At 45.3% G+C, this 25,940-nt stretch overlaps 2 protein-coding genes across 8 annotated transcripts in view; one reads left to right on the top strand and one right to left on the bottom strand.

Annotated features, from left to right (window-relative positions):
* Positions 1 to 729: 729 nt before the first annotated feature.
* Positions 730 to 25,940, top strand: part of spen (spen family transcriptional repressor) — a 29,252-nt gene continuing 4,041 nt past the window's right edge. Inside the window, exons 1-12 of one of the 5 annotated variants that reach the window (XM_052058570.1) lie at positions 730 to 1,208; positions 3,010 to 3,330; positions 11,510 to 12,115; positions 16,384 to 16,541; positions 16,632 to 16,832; positions 16,903 to 17,054; positions 17,149 to 17,274; positions 17,354 to 17,467; positions 17,537 to 17,650; positions 17,720 to 17,820; positions 17,934 to 25,533; positions 25,641 to 25,934. In XM_052058570.1, the coding sequence (XP_051914530.1) occupies positions 1,126 to 1,208; positions 3,010 to 3,330; positions 11,510 to 12,115; positions 16,384 to 16,541; positions 16,632 to 16,832; positions 16,903 to 17,054; positions 17,149 to 17,274; positions 17,354 to 17,467; positions 17,537 to 17,650; positions 17,720 to 17,820; positions 17,934 to 25,533; positions 25,641 to 25,934 (9,870 nt within the window). In that variant the 5' untranslated portion in view covers positions 730 to 1,125. Of the gene's footprint in view, positions 1,209 to 3,009; positions 3,331 to 4,485; positions 5,528 to 11,509; positions 12,116 to 16,383; positions 16,542 to 16,631; positions 16,833 to 16,902; positions 17,055 to 17,148; positions 17,275 to 17,353; positions 17,468 to 17,536; positions 17,651 to 17,719; positions 17,821 to 17,933; positions 25,534 to 25,640; positions 25,935 to 25,940 lie in introns of those variants that run through there. The other 4 variants (XM_052058571.1, XM_052058572.1, XM_052058573.1 and 1 more) reach the window with 4 other exon arrangements.
* The window catches only part of LOC127596313 (uncharacterized), a 747,551-nt gene continuing 727,619 nt past the window's right edge, over positions 6,009 to 25,940 (bottom strand). For all 3 annotated transcript variants that reach the window (XM_052058628.1, XM_052058626.1, XM_052058627.1), the window contains exon 2: positions 6,009 to 7,534. In XM_052058628.1, coding sequence (XP_051914588.1) covers positions 6,572 to 7,270 — 699 coding nt within the window. In that variant the 5' untranslated portion in view covers positions 7,271 to 7,534 and the 3' untranslated portion in view covers positions 6,009 to 6,571. The remainder of the gene's footprint in view (positions 7,535 to 25,940) is intronic.

The raw sequence follows: 25,940 nt of genomic DNA, 5'->3' as shown, positions 1-25,940 counted from the left end.
TTTTATACTACATTTATATGTTAATAAACATTGTGCCATAAGAATATTAACAAATGTAAAGTTGACAAAAAGTCATCCTAAACCACACCAGAAAGACGGTTCTGTATATAGTACGGGAAAAGAGGATACGCATGCTTTCAGAAGTCCTAAAACAATCCGAACAAAGATTCAGAGCACATGAAGACATTTATTTAACATTAATGAGCGCTTATCAGTACAGATCTTGCTACCTTTGAAGTATGCACGTGGGCTTTGATTGCTTGTTACTTATTAGCTATAAACGGAGCTCAGACCGGGTTAAAATGAAAACGAGTTAAAAAAAAAGCTGACAAAAGAGAAACGGATACAATCACAAAAATGCTGATGACCACATCGCCAGTGGTCTATTTTTCACGTGAGTTAAACGACTATTTCTGAGCATTCAAAAGGGAGCATTATCATTTTACAATACAATAATGCAACAGTATTTAATATAAAAATGACCCGATGTGGTGTATTGATCCAAGATTGCTGTGCTTTCATGATTGGCATATTTATACATACATTCCACTAGAGGGGCATATGTTATTGTGCAAATATTTTTGTATGGGTATATCCCGTTGCTGTAATGATGGGATCCTCCTGGAAGTAACAGTAAGCAGCTTCAGGAGGAATAAGAGGAGTGGCGGCTATTCTTACGCATGCGCACTCGCGTGTGATCTCATCGGGTGAGCGTAGGGGGAGAGTAGTTCACACACGCACAGACGCACACGGTCACACACAAAGCCACGCCTGCGTGGAGCGCCTCTCATTACAAACCCAGGTTTGCACTGTTTCTTTTGAGGAAGCCCCTGGTTTATTTCTCTCGCCACTCAAAGGTCGCGTTGTGCTAGTGACGCCCCCCCCGCCCCCCGTCGTCCTCCTCGTCACGGGAACGGCCCGCAGCGCGCTCAAGATATGCAAGGTCGCGATTTAAACAGTGCAGTGTCAAAAGAGAACGTGCAAGCCACGGGACAACAACCCAAATGGTCCTCATTGGTTCAGAGCGAGTAGTCAGCGGCATTGACATTGCACATCTCTTTTTCTCCTGTTTACTGACATAGCAAAAGAGATCTGTATGGTCGCGCAGCAGCAGCAGTGCGCAGCATGGTTCGAGAAACCAGACATTTATGGGTGGGAAATTTACCGGAAAATGTGCGAGAGGAGAAAATCATCGAGCACTTTAAGCGGTGAGTATAAAGAAAGTGTTTTCTCTTTTCCTTTTCGCATCTGTGCTGTCAGCACCCCATGCTAATCATCATCATCATCATCATGTTGCACACACTTGTTTCCATGTGCATGTCGACAGCCTCACCATTTTCTTAGAAGCCCACCTGTCCACCTGTCACCAAAGCTGTAAGACTATTTATTTTGAAAACATGTATGAACGCTGCACTTCCTTCTACGCTGAACGGTTGCTGGAAGTACTTATTCAATGGTTGAATTGTGCATTGGGATCTACTGTCAGTCATGTCAGTGGTGTGTGTTTGACGTCGCGCAGCCGCAATGTAATTGTGTGTGTGTCCAAGCTGGATTTGATTAGACTGCAGCAAGAAGCGGCTTTGCAACTCCCAACACGCTCTCGCACACGCAGAGGTTATCATTGTGGCTTTTGTTTCCGGTGTGGATTTTAATGAAATTGTTCAGAGTCCGTGCTCAGTAAATCTGAATTGTCATGCGCTAGTTCGCAAGATGTCAAGAAAATCACAGCCCTCCTCGCAGCTGCGTCCATATGTGGCTTCCAAACGCCAGACTGCTCAAACCATCGCATATGCGTCTACGTTTCTTAGCCCTCGTCGGCATCGCCTTGTCAACGTAAATCACGCACGGCCCAAAAATGCAAAACGCGTCGGTCTTCGTTGCTCAACGTGAACGCTTGAAATAAATGCAAGCCTTTTCCGAGCGTGCATGTGAATTGATGTGCGTCGCGCTCGTGCACTGTCGCAGGAGAAAGCTGCCTCCCTCCGCGGCTGCCAGGGTTTAACTCTGAGCCAGCAGAGTGATGTGATGTGGATGTGATGGGGAAGGCAGAATGAGTGAGCACGGGTATAAAATGGCGTCGGAAGATGTGCGTTGTTGGGGGACCGACACCCCCCCAAAATATTTTGACACTACTACAATGTGACCCTTGGAGTGATGTAGACTTGATCAATTTAGTTTTTTTAAATAATGTCTTCTGCACTTGAGTCATTCTTTTCAATGCTGGATGGACCTTTTTAATTTTTGGTGACCAGGCTTGAATGACTTTGACCCCCCCCCCCCCCCCCCATTATCAACTCTTAATTCCTACTCTTCTATCTCTTGTCCAGAGTTCGACTCTGAATGGGGACACTCATTTACATGAAATCCATATAATTTTTGTTCACATAGTATTTATTTAGTTAACCAATTTGACACCCATCAGAATTGGAGCCCTTTATAGTCAAACCTATTGCACATATCACAAACCACCATTGTGTACAGGACCGCACTTGTGCAATATGTTCGTTTTTTTTTTTAAAGGGGGCGGGGGGTTCAAGGGATTCCTGCAAGTTTCAATTAGCTACATGAAATCTGACAGCAATTTCTATCATGAATGAAACCATAAAAAAAGATCTGAAAAGCCACAGATGGCCAGTCATTTTGCTTTGAAGCAACTATATTGGGACCATTCTAGGGCTCATTCGAAATCCGCGATCAGCACCCTCAATGGTTTAGTGAAAAGTGGGATAGTTTGGAGGTTAATATGTATATCCCTGTAAACTATGTAAATGCTAGAAAGTGTCACACAGCAAATTCATCCCAAGTAAACCTCTTGGTGGAAATGAGGCTTTTAAGAATTGTGCACGTGAATTCATGTGGCTTTTCCACAAGATTCCATTCATTCCCCCATAAATTTATACGATTCATAAATCAGCTTCTCAATCTGGGAAATGGATTTTAGAGATAGGGTTGTTTGGTATTGTTGGCACTTGGCTCATCAGTTTGTTTTTGCTGTTTTTTTTTCTATAGATATGGACGCGTGGAGAGTGTCAAAGTCCTGCCTAAACGGGGTTCAGAAGGCGGAGTTGCAGCCTTTGTGGATTTTGTGGACATCAAAAGTGCTCAGAAGGCTCACAATGCTATCAACAAGATGGGGGACAGAGACCTGCGCACTGATTACAATGAACCGGGCACCATTCCTAGTGCCGCGAGGGGGCTGGACGATAATCTGTCCATAGGCTCTCGTGGACGGGATGTATCGGGGTTCACACGGGCGCCAGTGGGGGGCGTGTATGGTACCCCTACGTCGCTCCACAGCAGAGATGGACGCTATGAACGGAGACTAGACGGGTAAGTGGATACAGTTTTTTGACGACAGGGGGAAGTGAGCTTTTTTTTTTCCTTTTTCTTTTAAAAAAAAATATATTAAAGAGTTCAACTCCAAGTGTCTTTCTTGCATGTTCACTGACTTGTGTAGGAGGAAATAATCGTACAGGGATTCTCAAGTCAGCTCTCCTGGATATTCTTAAATACAGACACTGCATTACTTGTTAACACCTTGTGACTATCGTTGTACTCGCATGAGGCAATCCGTGCCATGCTTGCACCCACTTGACACCTAAAATGTGGTCTGGGTGTGCATTCCACCCTGAATATCCAGTAGAGAATCTCCAAAACTCTGGTTATAGCCTCGGCTAAACATAGCTCCTCACTAAAATACAGATCTTGTCTTCTAGTCGTGGTGTATCACTTCAACATACTTCATCTATGCCATCTTGGTGTGTTTCAGAATGAGCACAAAATACTACAGTAAATGACTGCGGGGGACTACGACACTTTAATGCATTCGATCCTTTCAGCACTTATTCTTGATGAGTACCACCTTGCACAATAGAAATAAATATGCAATGCACACAAAACATAACAAAAGCCAGTGCACGCGGGTTGAAGCAGGGCGGATGCAATGAACATCCTCGTCAGTTATTCAGGACAACGGCCTCATTAAGTAAAAGAAATATACTGGATGACTAGAAATAACTAACTGTAAATTTCAAAACATAAAGTCCACTGCACACTTGGTCACTCACGGGCTAATTCCCGCGCAGTGTATTGTGTTTATCTCGGCAGTTATTTGCACTTTGCACAACCGAAAAATAAATGTAGGGTTAAACAAAAAGTTTATTGGACACAATCACATGCGCTCGCATAATGTGATCTTTCGTCTAGCAGTTATTTAGGCAAAGTAGAAATAAAGATTTAAGATAATTGACAGTAAAGTTGTCAAGAGCAGGAAAAGGAAGGGGCAATGACGGCTGTGTATTGCCTCATGTGAGTGTGCATGAGCTACCGTATCTGGTCGCCAATAGCGTAAATGGCGAGATTCTTTTTGTAAATAGAAGCAACTTTGTCAGGTGGACATACAGTATAATTTGTGGAGGGTAAAGATTGGACGTGGTACATTTTCCCAGGAATGTTGAAGATGGCTAAATACAGCGACCTAAATCAGAGTGGTCCAGCGACTGGGATTCCTCTCTTAATCTGGAGTTACATGGCTGGCCAGGTGGATTATATGACAGTTTTCCCCCCATGTAGTCAAAGAAACAAGTACCCAACGTACAAAGTATAACACAGGACAGCATTATTTGGATGAGTGTCATCTTTCATTTATTTCACGGTGGAGACATGTGGATAATTTAAACAGGAAATATATACCCCACTGCTGGATTAACACCTAAAGGATATTCTGTCCTGCCAAAGGTACGGGTTGCTTTCTTGGGCCCCTTTCATTTCTTTTATTTGGAAATATGTCTGAGATCAGGGCATTACAATTTGAGACCTCTTGGAGACCACAACAACACAAGAGACATAAGTCACCATCATTGATTCGGACCCCCCCGCCACCTTTTTTTTGACGGGGCGGGGGGGGGGGTCAACGACTGACACGAACGATGACCTCCTTTTTGTTGGAGATAATGTGCCTATGGAATACCAACTTTCTCCTCTTGCGTGGAACCATCCATTTTGGATGAAAGCTTAAACAGTCACAATCTATCCTGTGTGTGGAGTGCATGTAGATTTGCACATGGATGGACAACTAGAGTGAACCTTTGACAATGCATTTTCTACCCAATGCCATCAGATGAGTGCAAGAAGATGGATTACCATTGATCAGCACCTTTCACTGGAATTTACTGAATTGGACTGATGTCTCTCCTTTCATGGAATGTGCAGGAGCTTACACACAAAATGACAAGTCTGGTTAAAGATGGACTCTTGGATATTATGTAGTCATGAAAGACTATCACACGTGCCTGGATGGATATATGGACTCAAGGTGACTCATTGAAGAATTTGGTATTCCTGAGTGTGGATCCCGTTTTGTCCTCCTTCTCCTCGAAGGTCTCCTTCCCTGAAGATGAGGATTACGTATTTTCATATTAACCATGTTGCTTCATTTTTGTCTCTCCGCCACGTTCCACTCATCAAAAAGTCCTATGTCCCTATATTGTATTTGGAATTATAGGTCAAGTTACCACTTAATCAAAAGGTTGGTATGTGCTGGTATTGTATTGGCTGTGTATTTTAGTCCTCGCTAACCCCTGTAGTTTGTACTGCTGACTCTTTAATCTTCACACTAATAGCACTAGCTGCTGCACTCTATACTTTACCTTCTGTTGTTTCCCCTTCTCGTCAACTTTTCTGACCTGACCACCAGCTCTCATGATGGTAATACAGTGGTATTGCAGGATTAATGATCTCAGCGATTTCCTGGGTAGATCAGCCTCATGTTTTCATGCTGAAAAGGGATAAAATCAGTGCTGTACTTCGATAGGAAATAATTGCATTCCACGGTCAAACCATCATTACCCTACAAGAAACCTTTGAAACTTTTTAGCTGACATTCAAGTAAAAAAAAAAAAAATCAGCCAGCCTGAACTTTAAGGTGAAGGTGATGTTTCTTGCAATTGTTGTTTTTCAATTGTTTTTCAATTGTTTTTCAATTTCTTTGATTTCTTCTAAATTGTGTTTGTGTGTGTGTGTGCGCTGCACGCACTAATATTGTATTAGAATTGAGTTTGTCACTTGCTCTGCCTCCTCGTCTTGCTCTTCTTTTATCCTGCATGTCTTCTAGTAGTGCTGCATAGCCTGTTGCAGCACAACGTGGTACTACACTGAAGGTGTGTAACTGTAAATTCAAATGAGTTTGTATCCTGTAAAAACCCATGAGTGATCACTTAAAAATCCACAATCTAGTGAGGGTGCGAAAGGTGCCCCACTGTATAGCAGGATTGACTGTACTTTAGAGCAGGGGTGGCCAACCCGCGGCTCACGAGCCGCATGCGGCTCTTTGGCTGGTTCAATGCGGCTACCGGGCTTTCACACGACAAGGGTCGAAAACGCCACGGCAATGCCATTCAAACAAGGCGCTAAGTACACAGAACGTACTACGTCAGCCTATCATCAATCCCGTTACTTGATTGACATAGAGGGCAACCATTCAGATGACATCATCACCGTTCATGCGCAAACAACGGCGCTAAGCTAGTCAGCGAATTACCATCCATCCATCCATCCATCCATCATCTACCGCTTATCCGGGGCCGGGTCGCGGGGGCAACAGCTTTAGCAGGGAAGCCCAGACTTCCCTCTCCCTAGCTACTTCTTCCAGCTCTCCCCGGGGGATCCCAAGTCGTTCCCAGGCAAGCTGGGTGACATAGTCTCTCCAGTGTGTCCTGGGTCTTCCTCGGGGTCTCCTCCCGGTGGGACATGACCGGAACACCTCACCAGGGAGGCGCTCAGGAGGCATCCGAATCAGATGGCCAAGCCACCTCATCTGGCTCCTCTCGATGTGGAGGAGAAGCGGCTCGACTCTGAGCCCCTCCCGGATGACTGAGCTTCTCACCTTATCTCTAAGGGAGAGCCCGGACACCCTGCGGAGAAAACTCATTTCAGCCGCTTGTATCCGGGATCTCGTTCTTTCGGTCACGACCCATAGCTCGTGACCATAGGTGAGGGTTGGAACGTAGATCGACCGGTAAATTGAGAGCTTCGCCCTTTGGTTCAGCTCCTTCTTCACCACTACAGACCGATAAAACGTCCGCATCACAGCAGACGCTGCACCGATCCGCCTGTCGATCTCCCGCTCCCTCCTACCCCCACTCGTGAACAAGACCCCAAGACACTTGAACTCCTCCACTTGGGGTAAGATCTCCTCCCCGACCCGGAGGGGGCACTCCACCCTTTTCCGACTGAGGACCATGGTTTCAGATTTGGAGGTGCTGATTTTCATCCCAACCGCTTCACACTCGGCTGCGAAACGCTCCAGTGAGAGTAGGAGAGCCCCGTTTGAAGGAGCCAACAGCACCACATCATCTGCAAAAAGCAGCGATGCAATACTGAGGCCCCCAAAACGGACCCCCTCAACGCTTCGGCTGCGCCTAGAAATTCTGTCTATAAAGGTTATGAACAGAATCGGCGACAAAGGGCAGCCTTGGCGGAGTCCTACCCTCACTGGAAACGATTCAGACTTACTGCCGGCAATGCGAACCAAACTCTGACATCGGTGGTATAGTGACCGAACAGCTCGTATCAGGGGGTTCGGTACCCCATACACTCGAAGCACCTCCCACAGAACTCCCCGAGGGACACGGTCAAACGCCTTCTCCAAGTCCACAAAACACATGTAGACTGGTTGGGCGAATTCCCACATACCCTCGAGGACCCTGCTAAGGGTGTAGACCTGGTCCACTGTTCCACGGCCGGGACGAAAACCACACTGCTCCTCCTCAATCTGAGGCTCGACTTCCTGACGGACCCTCCTCTCCAGCACCTCTGAATAGACCTTAACAGGGAGGCGGAGGAGTGTGATCCCTCTGTAGTTGGAACACACCCTCCGGTCCCCCTTTTTCCGGTCTGCCAATCCAGAGGCACTCTCCCTGCTGAACACGCGATGTTGCAGAGGCGTGTCAACCAGGACAGCCCCACAACATCCAGAGCCTTGAGGAACTCCGGGCGGATCTCATCCATCCCTGGGGCCTTGCCACCGAGGAGCTTTTTAACCACATCGGTGACTTCAACCACAGAGATAGGAGAGCCCACCTCAGAGTCCCCAGGCTCTGCTTCCTCCAAGGAAGGCGTGTTGGTGGAGTTGAGGAGGTCTTCGAAGTACTCTGCCCACCGGCATCCCTTACTGCTGGTGTCCACCAGCGAGTACGGGGATTGCCGCCACGACAGGCACCAACCACCTTACGGCCACAACTCAGATTGGCCGCCTCAACAATAGAGGCACGGAACATGGTCCACTCGGGCTCAATGTCCCCCGCCTCCCTCGGAACATGGGAAAAGCTCTGTCGGAGGTGGGAGTTGAAACTCCTTCTGACAGGGGATTCCGCCAGACGCTCCCAACAAACCCTCACTATACGTTTGGGTCTGCCAGGACGGACCGGCATCTTCCCCCACCATCGGAGCCTACTCACCACCAGGTGGTGATCAGTTGACAGCTCCGCCCCTCTCTTCACCCGAGTGTCCAGAATATGCGGCCGCAAATCCGATGATACAACTACAAAGTCGATCATCGAACTGCGGCCTAGGGTGTCCTGGTGCCAAATGCACATATGGACACCCTTATGTTTGAACAAGGTGTTTGTTATGGACAATCCGTGACGAGCACAGAAGTCCAATAACAAAACACCACTCGGGTTCTGATCGGGGGGGCCGTTCCTCCCAATCACGCCCCTCCAGGTCTCACTGTCATTGCCCACGTGAGCATTGAAGTCCCCCAGCAGAACAAGGGAGTCCCCAGCAGGAGTACTCTCCAGCACACCCTCCAACGAATCCAAAAAGGGTGGATATGCTGAGCTGCTGTTTGGTGCATATGCACAAACAACAGTCAGGACCCGTCCACCCACCTGAAGGCGGAGGGAGGCAACCGTCTCGTCTACCGGTGTGAACCCCAATGTACAAGCACTGAGCCGGGGGGCAATGAGTATGCCCACACCTGCTCTGCGCCTCTCACTGTGAGCAACTCCAGAGTGGAAGAGAGTCCAACCCCTCTCGAGAGAACTTGTACCAGACCCAAGGCTGTGTGTGGAGGCAAGTCCGACTATACCAGTCGGAAATTCTCTGCCTCACACACCAGCTCGGGCTCCGTGAGTCGTCACCTTTACCGTGGTGGAGGGGTTTGTGTGTCCCAATGATCCTAGAAGCTAAGTTGTCTGGGGCTTTATGCACCTGGCAGGGTCACCCATGGCAAACAGGTTCTAGGTGAGGGGCCAGACAAAGCACGGCTCAAAGACCCCAATGATGATTGCAATAAATGGATCTAGGTTTCTCTTGCCCGGACGCGGGTCACCGGGGCCCCCCTCTGGAGCCAGGCCTGGAGGAGGGGCTCGTTGGCAAGCGCCTGGTGGCCGGGCCTACACCCATGGGGCCCGGCCGGGCACAGCCCGAAGAGGCAACGTGGGTCCCCCTTCCCATGGGCTCACCACCCATGAGCGGGGCCAAAGGGGTCGGGTGCAATGTGAGCTGGGCGGCAGCCAAAGGCGGGGACCCTGGCGGTCTGATCTTCGGCTGCAGAAGCTAGCTCTTGGGACATGGAATGTCACCTCTCAGCGAATTACCTCTGATTTTAAGGCAGGGGTGCCCAATACGTCAATCAGAATCGACTTTCGTTCATTTTCGGCCCGTTACGACTGTTGCTCATTGTAGCGTGCGTGCATATGTGCTCGAGTGCACTGGTTGGGCACCCGTGTGAGTGCATAGCACATGTGTGTGTGTGTGTGTGTGTGTGTGTATGTATGCTTGCACGTGCACAATCGGGTCGTTCGTGGGAAGTTGCTCCCTTCAAAAGTCGATCTTAATAATAATAATAATAATAATAATACATTTTATTTGTGGGCGCCTTTCTAGAAACTCAAGGACACCTTACAACAAGCAGTTAAAATCACGAGTACAATGTTGAAAACTACATCAAATAAGATAAGAAAAAAATACAACAAAAATAAATAAATAAAAATAATGGCTTTATGGTCTGAGTGAATAGGCTTGTCGAAACAGATGTGTTTTGAGGCGGGATTTGAAATGTGTTAATGAGGCTGTATTACGAAGGTCAGCGGGGAGTGAGTTCCATAGCTGGGGAGCAGAGTGACTGAAGGCTCTATTTCCCATGGTGACGAGGCGAGCAGGGGGGACAGAGAGGAGGACAGAGGAGGAGGAACAAAGAGAGCGGACAGGCGTAGGAATATGGATGAGGTCAGATACTGTAGGTATGGAGGGGCTAGGTCATGAATGGATTTGAATGTGAGGAGCAGGATTTTATATTGAATGCGGTGTAAAATGGGGAGCCAGTGGAGATGTTGAAGGACAGGTGTAATATGGTTTATGTATGGCGTGAGTGTGATAATGCGGGCGGCTGAATTTTGGACCAGCTGAAGCTTATGGAGGGTTTTTTGAGGGAGACCAAACAGAAGGGAATTACAGTAATCGAGTCGCAAGGTGACGAGGGTGTGTACAAGTATAGCAGTGGACTGAGGAGTGAGAGAAGAGCGGAGCCGGTGTATGTTTCGAAGATGATAATATGCAGAACGAGTGATGTGGTTGATATGTGAGGTGAAGGAGAGGGTGCTATCAAGGATGACACCCAGACTCTTGACCTGAGGGGAGGGGGAGATGGAAGAGCTTTCGAAGGGAATGGAGAAGTTGTTTATTTTGTTTAGATTGGATTTAGTGCCTATAAGGAGGAATTCGGTTTTATTGCTATTCAGTTTGAGGAAATTTGAGGTGAACCAAGATTTTAATTCCTGCAGGCAGTTGGTTAGGGAGGATGGTGGAAGTATGGTATTAGGTTTGGTAGAGATGTAGAGCTGGGTGTCATCCGCGTAGCAAAAAGGGCCAAAAAAGTGTGTGTGCGTGTGTGCGTGTGTGTGTGCGTGCGCGCGCGCGCACACGTGCAAGGAGGGGTATGATGCAGCTCTTTGCAGTAACACAGTAAAAAAAATGGCTCTTCGTCTCTGACTGGTTGGCCACCTCTGCTTTAGAGCAAAAATTAATGCAATGTGCTAGCCATCAAATTACCGTAGTACGTTTTCAGTGAGGGTCCTGATGTTATGAGGCAGATAAATAGCTTCTCCAAATCAATGTTTATAACAGAAAAGTAACAAAAAAAGGCTAATTATTCATGCAAGCATAAAAGTGGAAAGATCACATCACATAAAAGTCAACCGTTCAGAAACATCCTCACAACAATCATTTTAGGTTTGGCCAGAACTGAAATTTGTTCAATGGTCCTTCACACATTTCTTACAGTTGGTATTAGGTACAGTTGAAATTGGTTAGCAATAACGATATATTATCTCCATTGTGTCTGTATTTTCATGGTGACTAACCTCAGATTGTGCAACACAACAAACAGATGATCTCAGAAAGCGTTGTGCCAGGTTTCTCAGACAAATGATTTAAAAAAGGTTGGTCCTCTTTGACAAAGATCGCATTTTGCTGATTTCTCTCCCCCTCTTGTTTTTGTCTTTGTTAGGAGTGCTGAAAGTCGTGAGCGGCAGTATGACCACGGTGCTTATGGCCACCACGAGCGTCAAGGAAGCAGCTTTGAACGCCAACGGCACTATGACACAGATTATTATTCGAGAGAGAGAACTCTCAGCGCATCTGGGAATGGTTCCGGTACATCCATTGGAAGCAATACAACCCTGTCCGCTGGAGTCGGCAGTATTGTTAATGCTGTTGCTGGCCATACCGGAACAAGTGGAGCGGTAGCGGCTGCCACAGGGGCAAGTGGGGGCTCTGCTACCAGCGGGGTTAGCTTCTACCGCTCCCACAGCAGGAGTCCATGTCGCTTTGGGACACCAGAGCCTCGTTATGAATCTCGGACCAGGGAGGCTTTTACTTTGGCCAGTGTAGTTCACAGGGACCTTTACAGAGAAGACAGGGCACGGCGTAGCGAGCGGTCATTTCAAGACAGTCGCAGCCGCTCTCCTCTCTTGGCGCATTCGCAAAATCCTTCTCCCCAGAGGCTGGCAAGCCATGCTAGTCGGCATCCACGCTCACACAGTGTCTCGGGCTCTCGCAGCCGCTCCTCAAGTTCAGACTCGGTCAGCAGCACCAGCAGCAGCACAAGTGGCAGGTGAGAGGTTTTTATGTTTCTTTTCAGTTTTTTAGCGCTGCACTAGGTGTTCGTGGTTGTGCTTTTTCAATGGCCAATGGTGTGTGTTTTCGACGACAAGATAGTTTACCAAATAAACTTGGGGGTCTTGATTGTGCTTGTTGGAAGCTCAGGTGCGCTTTGATGAGAAAAATGGCTGAAATGAAACTCTTGATTTGGCAACTGAAGAGTTGAGACTATGATTGCCGCTGAAGTTAGGAGCTGCCCTGAAGCCTCCACCTTGCTTAATTTGCTTGTGTGTTCACTGCAACGCACTTGAAAGACACAAGTGTAAAAATGGACAACTAGCCGATAAGAAAATGAAGAACCTTTTTGCTTTGTTCCGAGTCTTCTTTGGTTTGACAACTTGTAATTTATTATGGTGAGGAACTAGCTGATGTTTGGGTTGGGACCGGTATCTGGCAATAAATTCTGGCTGATGTGTACACTGTATATGCTAACAACATACAAATTCATTTCTGGTTATCGGGCTAGTTATGTGGTTACTGTGTAGCTGTTGTAATATTTCCCCTGTAGACACTTAATAATTGATTTGCTTTTTAATGTTCACAATTAATTGCTCTCTGCTGTTAAGGACAGTCAAACCTCGGTTTTCGATCATCTCGTTTCTCAACTAATTCGGTTTTCGACCAAAAATTTCGTTTTTTTTATGCCTCGGATGACAAACAAGTTTCGGTTCTCGAACAAACTGAGCCCACTTGAATGCACCATTTGACTCCTCTCGCCTTCCTTACCCGAGGAAGTGACGCTTCTTCGGGTAGACAAGGATGTGACGCTTCCTCGTGGTGCTTTCCATAGTGAGCTGATGTGTTCAATAAACATTTTTATTTTAAGAAGAGCATGGTTTCAGGTTTTTGAACAATTACGGTTTTTGAACAGACCTCTGGAACGGATTATAGACGAAAACCGAGGTTTGACTGTAGTTCCAGTCAGACTACTGTTCTATCTTAGCACTTTATTCTGGTGTTCACGACTACATTTCAGGATATCTTAGCGGAGCGTGTGGCTTCACCATCTTCTTTTTTCTTGTTTGGTGTGTCGCATGCTCAGTGATAGCAAAACATGCTGTTTATTTGCCACCATTGGGGCAAGGGTTAGTATCTCCAATGAGCGGCTCTGCACCATGGAAGGATAGTGCTTATCCATGCAAGCTATTCAGCCGCAGCTCACAGCGCCAAGCATTCTCACGGTTGCTCCCGACAAGCCGGGAAAGCAAGAAAGGATTGGTTAATCACTTGTATTTTTTATACAACTTGTATTTTTTGGCTTTCGACTCAGCATGACTTAGATTTGTTCTTGGTTTTACTGTTTGGTGCTTTCTACCGCCTTTATTACCGATTTGTCTTACTGTTTATTGTGCATGTTAAATTGCTCCATGTACAGCACTTTGTGTGCAGCGATGGCTGTTTGAAAGTGCTTTATAAATACTGTTGACTTGACTTGACCGCTGGATGTAGATTCACAGTGATGATGGGGCAGCTACTCCAGTTCTATGGTGAAACATACTTAAAGCCATTTTAACACTAATAACGATAATTTCATCAAGTCCTAATGCAGTTGGTCCTGAGAGTTCAAATCCATACACTAGGCCAAATTTGTACTGTCTTACCTACTTTGACGTACGATTCCCAACTTTTGGATTTTTTATTTATTTAATTTTCCATCTATTTATTTATCTTGGGACTTGACTGGAATTTTTAGTTATGAGCTGGGGGGGCGGGGGGTGGCATACATATGCTGCAGGTGTAATGAAATGAAGTAGTAAAACAATGCGAGCCTCATTCACCGGTGCAATTTCAGCCGTTTATTGAACAGGACAGTCAAAACAGTCGAACACACAAATACACAGTGACAGCACTTGCAAGGAGCTGCCATAGGCCAAAACACACACCTAGTTGTTCAGATGCAGGCACATTTTCTGGTGTGAATTGCACGGTCCTCTACAGACATTGTAAATGGGTTAGAGCGACACCTTTGGTCAGATGAAGTCGTGCTATTTGGGTATTTTCAGGAGATGGCTGTTCTACCCTTTTCTTACTGCGTACCTCTGTGGTAATGAGAACCCCCCCACCCCGCCCCAACTCCCTTGCGTGTGATCCAGTTGAAACTGGAAATTTCTAGCCAGTGCTGGCTGCCTGCCCACTCCCACCGGCCAGGCTCCGTCAGTCAGTAGCACTTCCGGGAGTGTCTGAGCACAGAAGGAGAAAGGGAGGGCAGGGAAAAAGAGCAGTGAAAGAGGCTGGCATGGGGATCGTTTGAGCAAAATCAGGCAGCCATGATTTTTAACACACGCGCTCTTCCATCTAGAATTTCACCTTGGGAGGCAGCGGTGGACAAATCAGAATGAGCATCTCTTTATTGTCATGCATACAACAAAATTTGAGGTTGCTGCACCTTGGTGTCGATATAAAAAAACATATTTTCTGCTCATGCAACAAAATGAAATAAAATAAGAACAAACAAAAAATGTGATTTGCACAATGCATAAATGCACATCTGCATAAAAACAATAAACTAATGGATGAGAGTCATAAGCACTGCTCAGTTATTGCGTCTTATGGGAAAGGATGATATTCACAGAAGTACCAACATTTTCTCACGTGTATATCAGTATTATTGATATACACAGAGCTTGAACATTTATTGGAAAGAAGATCAGGAATTTGTGCATGTCTGGTTGATGATTAAGATGGTTCTTATTTTGAGTTGTTTATTCTTGCTCTGGGAAAGAAGCTATCTCAGTCTGTTTGAGCTTTGTGTGATCCGTAAATGTGAGACGCTTGTATTTGTGTTTTTACTCACCACTAGACATCCATCCATTTTCCGAACTGCTTAATCCTCACTAGAGTCACGGAGGGTGCTGAAGCCTATCCCAGCCGTCTTCGGGCAGTAGGCGGGGGACACCCTGAACCGGTTGCCAGCCAATCGCAGGGCACACAGAGACGAACAACCATGCGCACTCACACTCACACCTAGGGACAAGTTGGTGTGTTCAATCAGCCCGCCATGCATGTTTTTGGAATGTGGGAGGAAACCGGAGTACCCGGAGAAAACCCACGCAGGCCCGGGGAGAACATGCAAACTCCACACAGGGAGTCCGGAGCTAGAATTATGTACAGCATTTTTCAGTAGTTATAATGCAAAGTTAATTTGAATGTTTATTTGAGCTAGACCAGCCATAAATATGTATATTAAAAAGGTCCCTTAAATGTGTATTGAAAAATGAGCTTTGATGGAAGTATGATATGAGGGAAATCATTCTTTTCACGTTTTTCATTTGAAATATTTGGAAACATACATCTTTGAAAAGTATTATTACCTAATTTCACTTCACTAATTGGCTGGGAGAAATAGTTCAGATTTACTGTCTTGCAGTGCAGCAGACTGGGTCCATTCAAGATGCCCACTTGCATACATTGTACAATCACTGTACAGTACTTAAACCAAGAAAAATCCCACACTATATCTGGCACTTTTGAGTTACATAAAAAGTCGTTTGAGAGTGGAAGTACAGTGGCCATGCCATATGAACAAATTAACATTGTGAAGAAATGGATGAAGCGACAAAAAATTTGTCATTCGCTGAGTTTTTTTCCCCACTTTATAAAGAACACGTCATGGTTTTTGTCAGACAATAAGTATTCATTGTTTGATGCACAAACAATGAATGGTCCAGGACATCTAAAACCAACGTGCTCATTTCAAATAATTACTAAAGAAATAATATGTTGGAACCAGGACATCTAAAACCAACGTGCTCATTTCAAATAATTACTAAAGAAATAATATGTTGGAAAAAAATGAAGGAATTTAATTTCTTAACTCCAAGCAATGTAAAAACAGCCCCCGTAATGTTAGCAAGTGAATTGCATGTCCATATGCCTGTATGTCTTTGTTTTCGTTGTTTTGTTAGGGGGGGGTCGGGTTCACAGTCCTGGACACAGTGGAAAGGCCCTCTTCTTGGTTTGTTTTGATAGATTGGCAATATTTTGAAGGCACGATGTTAGACAACTATAGAGGACCCAAGTGCAACAACAACAACAACTGTTTAGGTTCATGTATTTGTTGAGCCGTCCTCTAAAATGTATTTGAATTGATATGATGTCACTAGTTCAGTGGGAAAACAAAGTACACAGTTACTGTTAGTAATTAGCTGTTAGATTTTGCATGAAAATAGGACGTGACAATTCAGCAAGGCTAGTTCCGATGATGTATTGTTTTTGCCTCAGTGATTCAAGCAGTAGTTCAAGTGATGAGTCCCCGGCTCGCTCCGTGCAGTCAGCTGCTGTTCCAGCACCATCAGCACTTCCTTTATCATCCCGTGACAAGGAGGAACCACGTAAAAGCTTCGGCATCAAGGTCCAAAATCTTCCTGTACGCTCGACGGGTAAGTTACTTGTCAGCCCAAGTGGGAAAAAAAGGCCTGTTTTTTTTTTTCAGTGCACATGCTGTAAGATACACTTTGTGTTCACTACAGATACAAGTCTAAAAGACGGTTTGTTTCATGAGTTTAAAAAACACGGAAAAGTCACGTCTGTACAAATTCATGGAGCTTCAGAGGAGCGCTATGGACTTGTCTTTTTCCGGCAGCAAGAAGACCAAGAGAAAGCGCTTGGAGCGTCAAAGGGGAAGCTTTTTTTTGGAATGCAAATTGATGTCACTGCTTGGAACGGTCCTGGTATGTTGCGGAGTTTTGTTTGCGATTTATTGACGAAATTCCTCAACTAACAAGAAATAAACCTTCTCAGAGACTGAAAGTGAAAATGAGTTCCGGCCCTTGGATGAAAGGATAGATGAGTTTCATCCGAAGGCTACTCGGACATTGTTCATTGGGAACTTGGAGAAGACCACCACATATCATGATCTTCTCAGCATCTTCCAACGCTTTGGAGAGATTGTCGTATGTATTTTTTTTAAACAACTTGAACCTTGGACGACGTTTGACAATATATTGCTTACTAACGGGTTCTTTTTATTTCGTAACGCCCATGAAGGATATTGACATCAAGAAAGTGAACGGAGCCCCGCAATATGCTTTTCTGCAATACTGTGACATTGCAAGTGTCTGCAAAGCCATAAAGAAGATGGATGGGGAATACCTTGGAAATAATAGACTTAAAGTAAGAATAAAATACCGTCAGAAAGTCAATCTACAAGTCTAGGATGTAGATATTTTTTTTAAAAGATTGTCTTTCTCAGCTGGGCTTTGGAAAGAGTATGCCCACAACATGTGTTTGGCTGGATGGATTAGCATCAAACACAACTGAACAGTTTCTGACCCGACACTTCTGCCGCTACGGACATGTTGTCAAGGTGGGTGGACTTATAATTATACTTTGCCATTTTAGCATGTGATAAGCTTGTCTTCTTTGTCCTCTGCAGGTTGTATTCGACAGGATGAAAGGGATGGCCCTTATCTTGTACAACAATATTGAATATGCTCAGGCCGCAGTCAAAGACACAAAAGGATGGAAGATAGGGGGCAGTAAAATCAAGGTAAGCCTGCTCCAGTATGTTGCATTACCCATGAAATAGTCATTGAAACTCTCTACTTTTTTCTTTTAGGTGGATTTTGCCAATCAGGAGAGTCAGATGGCTTTTTATCGTTCGATGCAAGCATCTGGGCAGGATATTAGAGACTTTTATGACATTCTTTCTGAAAGAAGGTTTGTTTACTTAATAATTAGAATTGATACCACAACTTAAATGAGGGCAATCCTTACCCCACCCACCCACAGTTTGTATTGCCATTTGAAATATTTCTGCCCTATCTCGGCAGGGATGAACGACGCTCTCAATATGAGTTTCAAGTGGAGAGACCGTATTATGAAAACGTACGCACACCAGGAACATATGCGGAAGATCCGCGCCGTAAATACACAAGCAGAAGTCGCGAGTTCTACGCTGACTGGGATCCCTATCAAGGAGATTACTACGAAACACAGTACTATGAAGACACCCGGGAATATCGAGAATACCGAGCCGATCCTTACGAACAGGATATTCGGAAATACAGCTATTTGCAACGAGAACGTGAGAGGGAGAGGGAGCGCTTCGAGACCGATCGCGGGCGTGACCATGGGAGGAGAACCATCGAGCGGAGCCAAAGCCCAGCTCTTGTTGCCTCGCGTCGTGCTCCAACCCCCATAGCCTCCCCTTCAATCTCTGAAAGGATAGCAAGTGACTCAGACCGCCGAATATGTTGCCCATCTTCTGAAAGAAGTGGTAGTTGCAGTTCACTCTCCCCTCCCAGATTTGAAAAAGTTGAGAAGACTCGCATAGAACGGTATAATAAAATAAACAAAGTTGAGAAGGGTGTTTGTGAGGTTGAAAAGGTCTATTTGGTCGAAAAGGAGAAGCGGGCTGGACGTAACGACCGCGGTGATAAGGATAAAATTGAGAGACAGCGACTTAAGAAGCTCAAAGTATCCTCGCCAATCAATCTAACATGTGATGTCGAGCCTGACTCTGATAGAGACATGAGCCCAGAGTCTGCACTTCAAACTAAAGCTGGTAAAATCCTAAAAGATAGCTCAAGTCGAGGCAAGTTAGATCTTCTGCCTTGTGTGGTGCAGTTAACACGTGTGAAAGAAGAAGAAGGAAAACTGATTACTCATGAAAACCAAATATCGAGGACCGAGAATGACAGTCCCAGACTGGTATCACCTCCTGCTGACCAAAGAAGTCCTCTGTTCCGCACAGAGTCATTAAAAGGAAATGTAAAGGGACCCAGAGATAAAAACATGCACCGTTTAGTGGAACATAATGACATAGAGATCAAAATGAAGCCCAAAAAACTGGGAAAATGTGAGATTGGTTTTGAAAGTGGTGTTTCAATAGATTTTGATCGCTTGGCTGCAAGAAAACGGCGTTTTGAAGACTCTGGCCACAATGACCATCAGAAGAGAATTAGTGAAGATGACCTTGGTAGAACTGTCCTTCCTAAATCTTGGAATAATAATGACTCTGGTTTTCATAAGAATGTTTTCATAAAAAAGATGCAAAAAAGGGAACAAAATAGGAACACATCTGCGCAGATATTTCCACTTCATAGTCCAAATGACGGACAAGACTCTGAAAACGACTCCACCAGCCTTGCGCTTCAGCTACCCTCCCAGCATGGACTGCCAGCTGACTCTTCAGAACCATTTCACTCGCCCTTCCTGAAAATGAAATTAGTGCACTCAAAAAGTGAAAATAGCTCCAGTCTCACAAAGACATCCAGTGATGGCAGCCTTGATTTTAATGAAATAAAAGAAAAGAGGGTTTTGGGTGACAAGGACCAAAGTGGAAGGAATTGTAGAGATTCTGAAAATGAGGAACAGTTTGTGTGCTTGGACCAGACAAACACCTTTACAAAACACACAACTGAACAGAGCCGATGTTTGCAAGCCAAACTATGTGATGTTGAGAAGAGTGACAAGTGTGATCACACACCTCGTGATGAAACTCAAGACTTTGGAATTGAGTATGCCTTGCATGATATTAGAAAACCAAACCAGGACATAAACACCGATGACTTCTCTTTATGTAAAAGAAACAAAGTGGATAATATCGACTCAAAAACAGAGCAAAACTTTGTAACTTGTCGCAAGTTGAATGAGGGTATTTTTCACCATGCAACACCCTCAACAGTCCCAATTTCTCTAAGAAGGGAAGAGGAAACTACCCAGATTTCTATCTCAGACTTAAACACGGAAACAAAATCATCTCTGACAAAAGAACACTTTCTACATGCACAGTCATTGAAAAGTAATATGGTCCTGAAATCTAGACATTTTCAAACACCTGAAAGTGAGTCGGAAAAGCTAAAGGCATCATTTCTTGGAGGCAATGAGGACTTCATGTCCAGTTGGCTCGGAAGGGTTTCCTCTGATACGCCAAAAATGGAACCGACTTCCCAAAGTGAAAGTGTTAGTAAATGCCAACGGCAGGATTTGGAACCAGGAGAAGTACAGTCCGATTCTGATGATGATGGAGAAAGAAAACAAATCTCTCACAAGTCCAGTAGTTCCTTGTCTTATATCCTCAGGGAACATGATGAGAGGATGACAGATCTAAAACTTTGTGGTTCATTGGAAAAGAATAAATTTTACTCATTCGCACTAGACAAAACTATAACCCCTGATACAAAAGCACTTCTCGAAAGAGCTAAGACACTTTACTCTTCCCGAGAAGACAATTGGTCCTTTCTTCCCTCTCGCTTCCCATCTACACACAGCCGCACAGATAAAAACAAGGTGGAACTAGCACCCCGACCAATTCCTTCTTGGTACATGAAGAAGAAGAAGAGTCGTACGAGTGCTGCTGAAAATCTGCACAGCAAAAAAGAGGAACTTAAGGCTCAGGACCAAGAACGCCGGGAACTGTTTGCCTCCCGCTTCCTTCGTAGCTCAATCTTTGAACAGGATTCTCGCCGTTTGCAGCACCTTGAACGCAAAGACCAACATTGTGAAACAGGAGTTGATAAGAATTTTGCTCTGCCAGGTCATCCTGAAGTTCAGACAGAATGTGAAGATGGTGATATCCCACCACAGCCGAATGTGCTATTCCACAGTCGTTTTTTGGAGTTACAACAGCAAAAAGACAAGGACATTTGTCCACTTGTTGCAGAGATGCATTCAGTTGTGGTGGAGATTAAACATAATTATGTGCCAGGTCGTGATGTGCTGTCTGACAAAATGGCAAACACACGTTTGAAGGTTGATGAAAAATCAGTCTGCCCCCATTCGACCATGCCTAGTACTCCAACAGTTCCATGCCTGAAAGAAATGCTATCTACTGAAAGGAAAGGCATTTTACCACTTCCCATAGAGACACATGCGTCATCTAATCAAGAAGACAGTGTGGAGACAGTTCTTGAGATCGCTGCCTCGCCACCTTTTTTGAAAGACTTGAAACCCACAAGCCCTAAACCAAATATGAGCCCACCACCCATACTTTCAGAGGCAGAAAATGAAATAGAAGCAAAAACAGAGGTAATTCAGCCCGAACCAGAGATTGGTGATGATTTGCCAATGGAGCACAATCATCCTGTGGAAGATGAGCCTCCAAAACAGGAGAGTTCTGGGATTAGTTTTGAACAGAAGAATACAGAGTTTACATGCTCTGAGTATACAAAGACAAAAGAGCAATGTGACCCAAAGGCACAAATTCAGAAAACGCACCATTCTGAGGAATCAAAGAGACCAGAGATGGTCCATGAAATATGTATACCAGAGCTACAGGTTGAAAGTAAACAAATACCCAACCAAAGAACACCTAAAAATAAGAGAGGAAAACCACACAACATATTACGTGCATCACCGGCGACCAAAAATGCTAAAGATAAAACTGCGACACGAAAGAGTGAACGTATTGATAGAGAGAAACTCAAAAGGGGCTCATCTCCGCAAGCAGAAGCTCAGAAAGGGTCATTGGAGTGCAAAATTCCATCAAAGTCCCCTATTCCGGCATCAAATTCTGAACAAAACCTTGAGTCTGGGTTGGTTCATGGCAGAACACGTCGAAGAAACGTCCGATCGGTTTATGCCACCATACGTGAGGGAGAGCAGTCTGGCAAAGAGGCAGCGGAGCCATTACGAACAATGCGCAAACGTGCTACAGATAAAGAACTCGTACAGCAAGATGTTCAAATTCCATCTACTAATCCTAGACGAGGGCGGCCACCAAAAAGAGGTATAAAACGAGTTCACCATATTTTAACAGGAAAAGTGGAAATACAGAAAACAACGGATGGCAACACAGAGATCGGAGATACTCCAATCATACCAGAAGTTGTGAAATCACCTGAGGGATGGCGCTCTCCTAGAAAGGTTCAGCAAATGCCACTGACCGTATCAACACTGGTTAACAAAAAAGGAAGACGCCTCGACAAACAGTCTGAAGGCGCTACAATTCTAGTTGAATTAACAGGTACGGGAAGTTGTGATGAATTAGAGCTAAAACCCAAAGATGATTCAGACCTAACTGCACATTTGTCAGGCACAAACTCACAAATGCAGAAAAAGGAACAAGACACAGCACTTACATCGGCTGATTTTGAGAACCCAGATTTAACCCTCCCAAAGAGGGAAATGGCTGAAAAGACTGTCAAAATGAAAAAACAAAGGTTCAAACGAAATACCAAGCAGTTCACCGAAGATAAATCCCACACTTTGAGAAATCTTGAAATCCGTGTAAGTGTTGATGATGTAAAAGGTTTGCTCCGTTCTGAAAATAATGACCATGAGTCATTTCCAGTCAGTATTAAAAAAACCAACACTCTAGTTAAGTCTGAGGAATCGATATCAATATGCCTTCCCAAAGAATCAAAGGCACTTGATGTGAAAGACACTGAAGATGCTGTATCTGAGTCAGACCTTCCTGTGCATCCGGGTGCTGTTCTTCTCGCACATCAAATGGAACTAGAGCAGGCAGTTGAAAATATAGCCAAACTTACGGACCAACCTCCTCGGCTGTATAAGGAGCCACCTTCGGGGCAAGTGCCCACAGTACCTGCCGTAGTGCCACAGTCACAAACTGAGGTTGAAGAGGAAAAGCGAGCTAACCCATCAAGTGAAACAGAACTTGCAGCTGCTATTGATTCCATCACAGCTGAAGAGTCATGTGCAGATGCGGAGGGATTCACTGCTGCTCCAGCTTTCAGTGCCCTTATTCCCACTGCGAATTCGTTGCTGTCTGGTAACACCAGAGAAGGTATAGAAACTGAAACCGTGAACACTGTGGTGAATACTATTCGTGCTGCAGACTCAGATGACGGTCTTTTGATCTTGAGTCCAAAGGGTCTAATAGCAGAATCTAGGATTACCGAGGACTCCTCACTTGCCAATACACCCAAGAAAACGGGTAAAGTTCGACCCAAAACACAGAAAAAGTCAAGAGGTCGTAAGTGTGCCATAAATAAGAAGAATGAAGATGAAGTGCGGCCACAGCCCTCTCGTTTCAAGCTGCCAGAATCAATCCCAGAGGATCCTGAAATCATAAATTCCAAAGCACCAGTTATTACAACTGGGACCACTTTAGTGGGATCAGTGGTAACTGCTGTTGCTACCTGTAGGCGCGATGTTCCAAGCTCTACGACTTTGGGCACACCCAAAGAGGCAGAGCAACCTGAAGTTGAACAGCCAGTACCCAAAGAATCAGCTTTTCATTCAGATTCAAGAGTCATCTCCAATGGCAAACGAGAAGCAGCAGAGCCATCTCACTCTAGTTTTACTCCTTCACCTGCCCGTCCACCACTTGTATCGCAGTCAGGTCTACCGTTATTACGACCTGCTCAACTTTTGCCGAACTGGCCTCTGAGAAATGAAGAAAGTAGAATTTTTGTTAGCCCTCCATGTCATGTAACAGTGGTAACTTCTACTGTACCAGCATCAACTTCGCTTGGCTCCTCTTCAATCAATCCCCCAATGCCTCCCGATACTAAGGCTTCTGAACTGCATCCAAGTTCCAGTACTTTAAGAAAAATCCTAATGGAACCTAAATATGTGTCTGCATCAAACAGCAATTCTATTCCCAGCACTACAGTGACAACTACTACATCAGATCATTTCCAGATGTCCGAAAATGAAAATACCTCTGTTGCCACCGGCCCAAGGCATGTAGAAGATAAATTGTCTTCACTCCCTCAGTCTATACATTACAAATGTAAACCACTGGTAGAATCCCCCAAAAATAGTGGTGAGAACAACCAACATACTGTAATTTCCCCTGCTACCTCTGTGATAAGTCGCATTCCGATCCCATACGATACAGATGAGACACCACGGATTTCCCTTAGCAACAGAAGCATGTGTCCTTTGGCAAAACCAAAATTCAAAGCAAATTCTAGTGAAAGTCATCGATACCAAGGGCTTGACTTCGTTGAAGATGAAATTAGAGAACGCTCTGTTGTCGAGAGCACTTCACGTTCAATTCCTGGTCTTCGAGTAAATACATCAGAGGGTGTTGTCGTTTTGAGTTATTCCGGTCAAAAAACAGAAGGGCCCCACAGAATGAGAGCTAAAATAAGTCAAATTCCGCCAGCCAGTACTGGGGACATAGAGTTTCAGCAAGTTATATCTAAATCTCAGATAAAGCAAGACCCGATAATTCCTTTGTCCCAGTTTCCCAGCACTAAAGTACCCTCAACTCCATCTGCTTATGGACGCACAGGGGTTCTCTTGACCAACAAATCTTATAACGCTCAACCTGTCATTTCTAGTACCAAGCCGGATAGCCATGGACGTGACAAACCTGAAGTTGTATATCATACGGCATCACAGGCAAGTGTGGTGAAGATGTTTCAAGAGCCAGTCTCTGCTCCTCAAGTTTTAATGTACAACCAAGCTGTAATAAAGCAGCACGGTAAGAGACTGGGAACGGAGGTCCCACCCCAAAATTCAATACAACGTGCTAACCACAGCCCTATCAAGAGCCCTCACAACCCCTCACTATCTGGATCACGCATAAGCTCCAGTCCTGGCATGCTGACTGATCGCTCAGTTCTGCAACCAAAACAAGACCCCCAGTCCTCACAATCGGCTGTTCTCTCCCCTTCACGTCTTGTCAAAGTGTGTGCCCCTAGCAATTCCCCAGTAGGAACCTCAGTTGTCATGCCTCATGGTGTGTCATCCAGAGCACATTTCAATGTCCCTGTGCACCATCCACACTCAGAGCAATCTTCTGTCATCATCCAACCTCACAGTGTCACCCAGTCAGTGACACGTGAACCAAGGATCAATGCCTCACCAATGCCTGCAATCAGCTTCGGAAGGCGAAGTAACTCTCTGTCCTCTCCTCTGCCAGGGCCAGTACAACACTCAGGCATGTCTCAATCCATTGTCATCAGGCAGTCTCATTCAACTCCCCAGGGGTCATTGTCTACCGGTGGCGGTGTCAGCAGTCTAACCGATGAGGAACACAGACCTTTTAACCAAGCCCTGAGCAGAACCTCAATCCCACAGATGCAATCAGATATCACGTTGCTTCAGAATGATCGTGGAGGGCTCCATGCAAGCTTAAGTCTGGACCAGTACAGAGGCATGTACCCGAGCATGCTCGCACATCAACAGCTTGGAGAGCAAGCCACTGTGGAAACAAGATTGCCACACAACTCGGAGAACGGAACCAGTAACATCTCGGTGAGAAAGAACGCTGAACTTTCAGAAAAAGAATCCTTCAAAGCACGGGAAAGACAGCTGATCCATTCACCGAGTGGTGAAACTCGAATCAGGGCAGTTCACACATCTAGCCCTGTCATGGTGTCTCCTCACTCTCACGGCCTGCAGCTGTCTCACACCGGAGGTGTGGCTTCCTTTCCAGTCTATCATGACCCAAGGGGCTTCCCTCCCCAGATAACTGGACATCCTTCATCGGGAAGCAGCACATCGTCACAGGTAAATATCATGCTTTTACTGCTGACAACTTGTATCATGTCAAATTGCATCCTCTACCACCTCAACCATCCATTAATACTCAACATAATTTATGTCCTACTCCTCAGATTCTCCCAGAACCTGAATTGGGTCACCTATGTAAAATGCCTCAGTCTCTCAAGCCTGAGAGTCCTCACCTTCACCATTCTACCTCTTCAAACATGTCTCGAATACCAAGGGAGGGAGTCTCACCTTCGTACCAGTCTCCTATGACCACTCCGATAGGCCTGAATCAAAAACCAGATCAGTCACAACAGAAAGGCCCTGCAGCATTCTTGACACTCTCATCTACTTCATTTCAGCCTGATGCCAAGTCTGCTCATTCAGGACACCGCTCGATTGACACGGTGCAGCTTTTGACGGTGGGA

The sequence above is a fragment of the Hippocampus zosterae genome, chromosome 2 (genome assembly GCF_025434085.1).
Source record: "Hippocampus zosterae strain Florida chromosome 2, ASM2543408v3, whole genome shotgun sequence".
In the NCBI taxonomy this organism is placed as follows: Eukaryota; Metazoa; Chordata; class Actinopteri; order Syngnathiformes; family Syngnathidae; genus Hippocampus; species Hippocampus zosterae.
The sequence above is the reverse complement of the archived record's forward strand: the minus strand, read 5'-3'. Positions and strand labels throughout refer to the sequence as shown.